At 66.3% G+C, this 9,432-nt stretch overlaps 1 protein-coding gene across 1 annotated transcript; it reads right to left on the reverse strand.

Annotated features, from left to right (window-relative positions):
- Nucleotides 1-4,402: 4,402 nt before the first annotated feature.
- Nucleotides 4,403-4,861, reverse strand: LOC121273638 (putative uncharacterized protein DDB_G0290521; the record flags this gene model as incomplete). Its single annotated transcript, XM_041180783.1, has 1 exon — nucleotides 4,403-4,861. A coding segment is annotated over one exon (459 nt), but the record flags the coding sequence as incomplete, so codon positions are not given.
- Nucleotides 4,862-9,432: the final 4,571 nt, after the last annotated feature.

Consider the following 9,432-nt stretch of genomic DNA (forward strand, 5'->3'; position numbering starts at 1 on the left):
AGGGGTGGAGCAGGGATAGGGGTGGAGCAGGGATAGGGGTGGAGCAGGGGTATGGTGGTTTAGGGGTAGGGGTGAGGTAGATGTAGGGGTGGAGCAGGAGTAGGGGTGGGGTAGGTGTTGGGGTAGGTGTAGGTGTTGGGGTAGGGGTAGTGATGGGGTGGGGTAGGGGTAGGGTTAGGGGTAGGGGTTGTGGTGGGGTAGGGCTAGCAGCAAGGGTAAGGGTGGGGGTTGGGTAGGTGTACGGGAAGGGTAGGGGTAGGAGTAGGCGTGGGGTAGGGTTGGGGGTGAAGTTGGGGTCGGGGTGGAGTAGGGGTAGGGGTGGATTAGGGGTAGGGGTGGATTAGGGGTAGGGGTGGAGTAAAGGTGGGGTAGGGTTACGGGTGGGTTGGGGCAGGGGTGGTGTAGGGTTGGGTAGGGGTGGGATGGGGGTAAGGTGGGGCTGGGGGTAGGGGTAGGGTGGGAGTAGGGGTAGGGTCGGGGTGGGCTAGGGGTAGCTGTGTGTTTGGCGGTGGGGGTGGGGTTTAGGGGTTGGGGTTGGTGTAGGGTTTGGGGTAGGGATGGGGCAGGGATGGGTTGGGGTAGGGGTAGGGTTGGGGAAATGGTAAGGGTGGGGTAGGGGTAGGAGTGGGGTACAGGTAGACATAGGGGTGGGGTAGGGGTAGGGGTAGCGGCGTGGGTGGGGGTGAGGTAGGTGTATAGGAAGGGTAGGAGTAGGCGTGGGGTAGGGAAAGGGGTAGGGTGTGGGTGGGGTAGGGGTAGTTGTAGGGTAGGGAAATGGGTAGGGTGGGGGTGGGGTAGTGGTGGGGTAAAGGTAGGCATAGGGGTGGGGGTGGAGTAGGGGTAGAGTAAGGGTAGGAGTGGTGTAGGAGTAGTGGTAGGGTAGGGGTACGGGTGGGGTAGGTGTTGGGGTGGGGTAGGGGTGGTGTTGGGGTAGGTGTGGAGTAGGGGTAGGGGTGGTGTTGGGGTAGGTGTGGAGTAGGGGTAGGGGTGGGGTGGGTGTAGGTGTGGATTAGGGGTGGGAGTGGTGGTCGGTGTGGGGTGAGGGTGGTGGTAGAGGTGGGGGTGTGGGTGGGTTTGGGGGAGGTGGTGGGCGTTAGGGTTGGGGCTGGGTGTGGGTTTATGTGTAGGGATGGGGTTAGGGGTGGGTGTAGGGGTGGGCGTAGGAGTGGGATTAGAGGTAGTGGTGGGGGTTGGAGGGGTGGCAGTGGGGGTAGGGGATTGGCAGTGGGGGTAGGGGAGTGGTGGTCGGGGTAGTGGGGGTGGTGTGGCTAGGGTGGTGGAGTTGCAGGTAGGGGTTGGTGGTGGGGGTAGGCTTAGGGGTGGGGCTAGGGTTGGGGTGGGTTTAGGGGTTGGTGTGGGGGTAGGTTGGGTGTAGGCTGGGGGTAGGGTTGGATGGTTAGGGTTAGGGTGGGGGTAGGGGAGGTGTAGGGGTGGGGGTAGGGGTGGGGGTAGGGGTATGGTGGGGGGGTAGGTGTAGGTTGGGGCTGGTAGGGTGGAGGTAGGGGTGGGGGTAGGGGTGGGGTGGGTTTAGGGGTGGGGTGGGGGTAGGGGTAGTGGTAGGTGTAGGGTAGGGAAATGGGTAGTGTGGGGGTGGGGTAGTGGTGGGGTACAGGTAGGCATAGGGGTGGGGGTGGAGTATGGGTAGAGTAAGGGTAGGGGTGGGGTAGGAGTAGTGGTAGGGTAGGGATAGGGGTGGGGTAGGTGTAGGGGTGGGGTAGGGGTGGATTAGGTGTAGGAGTGGAGTAGGGGCAGGGGTGGGGTGGGGGTAGGGGTGGGGTGGGGTGGGGGGTGTAGGGTTGGGTTAGGGGTAGGGCTAGGGGTGGTGGTCGGGGTGAAGGTAAGGGTGGTGGTCGGGGTGGGGGTAAGGGTGGTGGTAGAGGTGGGGGTAAGGGTGGTGGTAGGGGTGGGGGTAAGGGTGGTGGTAAGGGTGGGGGTAAGGGTGGTGGTAGAGGTGGGGGTGTGGGTGGGTTTGGGGGAGGTGCTGGGGGTTAGGGTTAGGGTAGGGTTGGGGGTGGGAGTGGGTTTATGGGTAGAGATGGGGTTAGGGGTGGGTGTAGGGGTGGGCGTAGGAGTGGGGTTAGGGGTAGTGTTGGGGGTGGGAGTTGGGTTGGGGTAGGGATGGGAGTGGGGTTATGGGTAGTGGGGTTACTGGGTGTAGGTGGGTTACTGGTGGGGGTTGGAGGGGTGGCAGTGGTGGTAGGGGAGTGGCGATGGGGGTAGGGGGAGTGGTGGTGGGGGTAGGGCAGTGATGGTGGGGGTAGTGAGGGTAGTGTGGCTAGGGTGGTGGAGTTGCGGGTAGGGGTTGGTGGTGGGGGTAGTGTTAGGGGTGGGGGTAGGGATGGGGCGGGTCTAGGGGTAGGTGTGGGGGTAGGTCTAGGGGTAGGTCTAGGGGTAGGTGTGGGAGTAGGGTTAGATGGTTAGGGTAAGGGTTAGGGTGGGGGTTGGGGTGGGGGTAGTGGTGGGGGTAGGGTTAGATGGTTAGGGTTAGGGTGAGGGTGGGGGTAGGGGTGGTTGTAGGGGTAGGGTGGGGTTACGGGTATGATGAGGGGGTAGGGGTCTGGTGGGGGTGGTAGGGTGGAGGTAGGGGTGGGCTGGGGTGGGGGTAGGGGTGGTGGTAGGGGTGGGGGTAGGGTGTTGCGGGTGGTTGTGGGTGTAGCGTGGATGTAGGGGCGGGGGTAGGGGTGGTGGTAGGTGTGGAGGTAGTGGTGGGGCTAGGGTTGTGCCTAGGGGTAGTGGTGGGGGTAGGGGTGGGGGTAGGGGTAGGTGTGGGGTAGGGGTAGGGGTAGGGGTAGGGGTAGGTGTGGAGTAGGGGTAGGTGTGGGGCTGGGGTAGGTGTGGGGTAGGGGTAGGTGTGGGGCTGGGGTAGGTGTGGGGGTTGGGGTGGGTGTGGGTGTGTTGGGGGTAGGGATAGGGGTGGTGGGGGTAGGGGTAGTGTTGGTGGGGTTAGGGGTAGGGGTGGGTGTGGAGGGGGTAGGGGTGGTGGTGTGGGTAGGAGGGGTGGTGGTGGGGGTAGGTCGGGTAGTGGTGGGGGTAGGTGGGGTGGTGGTGGGGGAAGGGGGTGGTGGTGCTGCTCATGGTAGTGGGGGTTGTGGTCATGGTATTGGGGGTGGTGTTGGGTGTAGGGGGTTGGTGGTGGTGGTAGGGAGGTGGTGGTGGGTGTAGGGGTGGGTGTTGTGTTGGGGTGGGCGTAGGATGGGGGTGGGCGTAGGATTAGGGTGGGGGTAGGATTAGGGTGGGGGTAAGATTAGGGTGGGGGTAGGAATAGGGTGGGAGTAGGGGTGGTGGTAGGGTTGGGGGTAGCTGTGGGTTTGGGGGTGGGGGTGGGTTTGGGGGAGGGGGTGGGAGTTAGGGGTAGGGGTAGGGGGTGTAGGGTTTGGGTTAGGGATGGGGTAGGGATGGGGTGGGCTAGGGGTAGTGGTAGGGGTGGGATAGGGGTTGCGACAAGGTTGGGGTGGGATAGGTGTATGGGAAGGGTAGGGGTGGGCGTGGGGTAGGGTGGGGGCGGGGTCGGGGTAGTGGTAGGGGTAGGGTAGGGAAATGGGTAGGGTGGGGGTGGGGTAGTGGTGGGGTACAGGTAGGCATAGGGGTGGGGGTGGAGTATGGGTAGAGTAAGGGTAGGGGTGGGGTAGGAGTAGTGGTGGGGTAGGGATAGGGGTGGGGTAGGGGTGGTGTTGGTGTAGGTGTAGGGGTGGAGTAGGGGTAGGGGTGGGGTGGGGTAGGCTTAGGGGTGGATTAGGGGTAGGTGTGGGGTAGGTTTGGTGTAGTGGTAGGGCTAGGGGTGGTGGTCGGGGTGGGGGTAAGGGTGATGGTCGGGGTGGGGGTAAGGGTGGTGGTCGGGGTGGGGGTAAGGGCGGTGGTCGGGGTGGGGGTGGGGGTGTGGGTGGGTTTGAGGAGGTGGTGGGTGTTAGGGTTAGGGGTGGGGCTGGGAGTTGGGTTAGGGGTGGGGCTGGGAGTTGGGTTAGGGGTAGTGGGGTTGCTGGGGGTAGGTGGGGTAGTGGTGGGGGTTGGAGGGGTGGCAGTTGGGGTAGGGGAGTGGCGGTGGGGGTAGGGGGAGTGGTAGATGAAGTAGGGGAATGGCGGTGGGGGTAGGGGGAGTGGTGGTGTGGGTGGGGGGAGTGGCAGTGGGGGGAGGGGAGTGGTAGATGAAGTAGGGGAATGGCGGTCCGGGTAGGGGGAGTGGTGGTGGGGGTAGTGAGGCTGGTGTGGCTAGGGTGGTGGAGTTGCGGGCAGGGGTTGGTGGTGGGGGTAGGGTTAGGGGTGGGTCTAGGGGTTGGTGGTGGGGGTAGGGTTAGGGGTGGGTCTAGGGGTAGGTGTGGGGGTAGGGTTAGATGGTAAGGGTAAGGGTTAGGGTGGGGCTAAGGCTGGGGGTAGGGCTGGGGTGGGGTGGGTTTAGGGGTGGGGTGGGAGTGGAGGTAGGGGTGGGGGTAGGGTTGGTGTTAGGGGTAGTGGTGGGGTTAGGGGTGGTGGTAGTGTTGGCGGTGGGAGTGGGGTTTGGTGTAGGGGTGGGTGTGGTGTGGGTAGAGGTGGGGGTGGGGATGGGGGAGGGAGTGGTGGTGGGGGTGGGGGTGGGTGTGGGGGCGGGGGTGGGGGTAGGTGTGGGGGTGGAGGTGGGAGTAGGGGTGGGGGTAGGTGTGGGGGTGGGGCTGGGGGTAGGAGTGGGGGTGGGGGTGGGGTTAAGAGTGGGGGTGGGGGTAAGAGTGGGGGTGGGGGTGGGGGTAGGAGTGGGGGTGGGGGTAGGTGTGGGGGTGGGGGTAGGTGCGGGGGTGGGGGTGGGGGTGGGGGTAGGGTTGGGGGTGGGGGTAGGTGTGGGGGTGGGGGTGGGGGTAGGGGTGGGAGTGGGGGTGGGGGTAGGGTTGGGGGTGGGGGTAGGTGTGGGGGTGGGGGTGGGGGTAGGGGTGGGAGTGGGGGTGGGGGGTAGGGTTGGGGGTGAGGGTAGGTGTGGGGGTAAGGGTATCACTGGGGGTGCGGGTGGGGGTGCGGGGGTAGGCGTGGGGCTAGGCGTGGGTGTGGGGGTAGGGCTGGGTGTGGGTGGAGTGGAGTTGGAGTAGGGGTGGAGCAGGGGTAGGGGTGGTGTTGGGGTGGAGCAGGGGTAGGGGTGGTGTTGGGGTGGAGCAGGGGTAGGGGTGGTGTTGGGGTAGGGGTGGTGTTGGGGTGGAGCAGGGATAGGGGTGGTGTTGGGGTGGAGCAGGGGTAGGGGTGGTGTTGGGGTGGAGCAGGGGTAGGGGTGGTGTTGGGGTGGAGCAGGGGTAGGGGTGGAGCAGGGGTAGGGGTGGAGCAGGAGTAGGGGTGGAGCAGAGGTAGGGGTGGAGCAGGGGTAGGGGTGGAGCAGGAGTAGGGGTGGAGCAGGAGTAGGGGTGGAGCAGGGGTAGGGGTGGAGCAGGGGTAGGGGTGGTGTTGGGGTGGAGCAGGGGTAGGGGTGGAGCAGGGGTAGGGGTGGTGTTGGGCCAGGGGTGGAGCAGGGGTAGGGGTGGAGCAGGGGTAGGGGTGGTGTGGGGGTGGAGCAGGGGTAGGGGTGGTGTTGGGGTAGGGGTGGAGCAGGGGTAGGGGTGGAGCAGGGGTAGGGGTGGTGTGGGGGTGGAGCAGGGGTAGGGGTGGAGCAGGGGTAGGGGTGGAGCAGGGGTAGGGGTGGTGTTGGGGTAGGGGTGGAGCAGGGGTAGGGGTGGAGCAGGGGTAGGGGTGGTGTGGGGGTGGAGCAGGGGTAGGGGTGGAGCAGGGGTAGGGGTGGAGCAGGGGTAGGTGTGGAGCAGGGGTAGGGGTGTTGTTGGGGTGGAGCAGGGGTAGGGGTGGTGTTGGGGTAGGGGTGGAGCAGGGGTAGGGGTGGAGCAGGGGTAGGGGTGGAGCAGGGGTAGGGGTGGTGTTGGGGTGGAGCAGGGGTAGGGGTGGAGCAGGGGTAGGGGTGGAGCAGGGGTAGGGGTGGAGTAGGGGTAGGGGTGGAGCAGGGGTAGGGGTGGTGTAGGGGTAGGGGTGGTGTTGGGGTAGGGGTGGAGTAGGGGTAGGGGTGGTGTGGGGGTGGAGCAGGGGTAGGGGTGGAGCAGGGGTAGGGGTGGAGCAGGGGTAGGGGTGGAGCAGGGGTAGGGGTGGTGTAGGGGTAAGGGTGGTGTTGGGGTAGGGGTGGTGTGGGGGTGGTGTAGGGGTAGGGGTGGAGCAGGGGTAGGGGTGGTGTGGGGGTGGAGTAGGGGTAGGGGTGGAGCAGGGGTAGGGGTGGTGTGGGGGTGGAGTAGGGGTAGGGGTGGTGTTGGGGTAGGGGTGGAGCAGGGGTATGGGTGGAGCAGGGGTAGGGGTGGAGCACGGGCAGGGGTGGTGTTGGGGTGGAGTAGGGGTAGGGGTGGAGCAGGGGTAGGGGTGGTGTTGGGGTAGGGGTGGTGCAGGAGTAGGGGTGGAGCAGGGGTAGGGGTGGAGCAGGGGTAGGGGTGGAGCACGGGCAGGGGTGGTGTTGGGGTAGGGGTGGTGTGGGGTGGAGTAGGGGTAGGGGTGGTGTTGGGGTAGGGGTGGAGCAGGAGTAGGGGTGGAGCAGGAGTAGGGGTGGAGCACGGGTAGGGGTGGTGTTGGGGTAGGGGTGGTGTGGGGTGGAGCAGGGTTAGGGGTGGTGTGGGGGTGGAGTAGGGGTAGGGGTGGTGTTGGGGTAGGGGTGGAGCAGGGGTAGGGGTGGTGTTGGGGTAGGGGTGGTGTTGGGGTAGGGGTGGAGCAGGGGTAGGGGTGGAGCAGGGGTAGGGGTGGTGTTGGGGTAGGGGTGGTGTTGGGGTAGGGGTAGAGCAGGGGTAGGGGTGGTGTTGGGGTGGAGCAGGGGTAGGGGTGGAGCAGGGGTAGGGGTGGTGTTGGGGTAAGGGTGGAGCAGGAGTAGGGGTGGAGCAGGGGTAGGGGTGGAGCAGGGGTAGGGGTGGTGTTGGGGTGGAGCAGGGGTAGGGGTGGAGCAGGGGTAGGGGTGGTGTTGGGGCAGGGGTGGAGCAGGGGTAGGGGTGGAGCAGGGGTAGGGGTGGTGTGGGGGTGGAGCAGGGGTAGGGGTGGTGTTGGGGTAGGGGTGGAGCAGGGGTAGGGGTGGAGCAGGGGTAGGGGTGGAGCAGGGGTAGGGGTGGTGTGGGGGTGGAGCAGGGGTAGGGGTGGAGCAGGGGTAGGGGTGGAGCAGGGGTAGGGGGTGGTGTTGGGGTAGGGGTGGAGCAGGGGTAGGGGTGGAGCAGGGGTAGGGGTGGTGTGGGGGTGGAGCAGGGGTAGGGGTGGAGCAGGGGTAGGGGTGGAGCAGGGGTAGGGGTGGAGCAGGGGTAGGGGTGTTGTTGGGGTGGAGCAGGGGTAGGGGTGGTGTAGGGGTAGGGGTGGTGTTGGGGTAGGGGTGGAGTAGGGGTAGGGGTGGTGTGGGGGTGGAGCAGGGGTAGGGGTGGAGCAGGGGTAGGGGTGGAGCAGGGGTAGGGGTGGTGTGGGGGTAAGGGTGGTGTTGGGGTAGGGGTGGTGTGGGGGTGGTGTAGGGGTAGGGGTGGAGCAGGGGTAGGGGTGGTGTTGGGGTAGGGGTGGAGCAGGGGTAGGGGTGGAGCAGGGGTAGGGGTGGTGTGGGGGTGGAGCAGGGGTAGGGGTGGAGCAGGGGTAGGGGTGGAGCAGGGGTAGGGGTGGAGCAGGGGGTAGGGGTGTTGTTGGGGTGGAGCAGGGGTAGGGGTGGAGCAGGGGTAGGGGTGGTGTTGGGGTGGAGCAGGGGTAGGGGTGGAGCAGGGGTAGGGGTGGAGCAGGGGTAGGGGTGGAGCAGGGGTAGGGGTGGAGTAGGGGTAGGGGTGGTGTAGGGGTAGGGGTGGTGTTGGGGTAGGGGTGGAGTAGGGGTAGGGGTGGTGTAGGGGTAGGGGTGGTGTTGGGGTAGGGGTGGAGTAGGGGTAGGGGTGGTGTGGGGGTGGAGCAGGGGTAGGGGTGGAGCAGGGGTAGGGGTGGAGCAGGGGTAGGGGTGGTGTGGGGGTAAGGGTGGTGTTGGGGTAGGGGTGGTGTGGGGGTGGTGTTGGGGTAGGCGTGGTGTGGGGGTGGTGTAGGGGTAGGGGTGGAGCAGGGGTAGGGGTGGTGTGGGGGTGGTGTAGGGGTAGGGGTGGAGCAGGGGTAGGGGTGGTGTGGGGGTGGAGTAGGGGTAGGGGTGGAGCAGGGGTAGGGGTGGTGTTGGGGTGGAGCAGGAGTAGGGGTGGTGTAGGGGTAGGGGTGGTGTTGGGGTAGGGGTGGAGTAGGGGTGGTGTTGGGGTAGGGGTGGTGCAGGAGTAGGGGTGGAGCAGGGGTAGGGGTGGAGCAGGGGTAGGGGTGGAGCACGGGCAGGGGTGGTGTTGGGGTAGGGGTGGTGTGGGGTGGAGTAGGCGTAGGGGTGGTGTTGGGGTAGGGGTGGTGTTGGGGTGGAGCAGGAGTAGGGGTGGAGCAGGAGTAGGGGTGGAGCACGGGTAGGGGTGGTGTTGGGGTAGGGGTGGTGTGGGGTGGAGCAGGGGTAGGGGTGGTGTGGGTGTGGAGTAGGGGTAGGGGTGGTGTTGGGGTAGGGGTGGAGCAGGGGTAGGGGTGGAGCAGGGGTAGGGGTGGAGCACGGGTAGGGGTGGAGCACGGGTAGGGGTGGAGCACGGGTAGGGGTGGTGTGGGGTGGAGTAGGGGTAGGGGTGGTGTTGGGGTAGGGGTGGTGTTGGGGCGGAGCAGGAGTAGGGGTGGAGCAGGAGTAGGGGTGGAGAAGGAGTAGGGGTGGAGAAGGAGTAGGGGTGGTGTTGAGGTAGGGGTGGAGCAGGGGTAGGGGTGGTGTTGGGGTAGGGGTGGTGTTGGGGTGGAGCAGGAGTAGGGGTGGAGCAGGAGTAGGGGTGGAGAAGGAGTAGGGGTGGAGCAGGGGTAGGGGTGGTGTTGGGGTAGGGGTGGTGTTGGGGTAGGGGTGGAGCAGGGGTAGGGGTGGAGCAGGGGTAGGGGTGGTGTTGGGGTAGGGGTGGTGTTGGGGTAGGGGTAGAGCAGGGGTAGGGGTGGTGTTGGGGTGGAGCAGGGGTAGGGGTGGAGCAGGGGTAGGGGTGGTGTTGGGGTAAGGGTGGAGCAGGGGTAGGGGTGGTGTTGGGGTGGAGCAGGGGTAGGGGTGGAGCAGGGGTAGGGGTGGAGCTGGGGTAGGGGTGGAGCAGGGGTAGAGGTGGAGCAGGGGTAGGGGTGGTGTTGGGGTGGAGCTGGGGTAGGGGTGGGGCTGGGGTAGGGGTGGAGCTGGGGTAGGGGTGGAGCAGGGGTAGGGGTGGAGCAGGGGTAGGGGTGGAGCAGGGGTAGGGGTGGTGTGGGGGTGGAGCAGGGGTAGGGGTGGTGTTGGGGTAGGGGTGGTGTGGGGGTGGAGCAGGGGTAGGGGTGGTGCAGGAGTAGGGGTGGTGTTGGGGTAGGGGTGGTGCAGGAGTAGGGGTGGAGCAGGGGTAGGGGTGGAGCAGGGGTAGGGGTGGTGTGGGGGTGGAGCAGGGGTAGGGGTGGTGTTGGGGTGGA

Source organism: Carcharodon carcharias (assembly GCF_017639515.1).
Source record: "Carcharodon carcharias isolate sCarCar2 chromosome 27 unlocalized genomic scaffold, sCarCar2.pri SUPER_27_unloc_1, whole genome shotgun sequence".
In the NCBI taxonomy this organism is placed as follows: Eukaryota; Metazoa; Chordata; class Chondrichthyes; order Lamniformes; family Lamnidae; genus Carcharodon; species Carcharodon carcharias.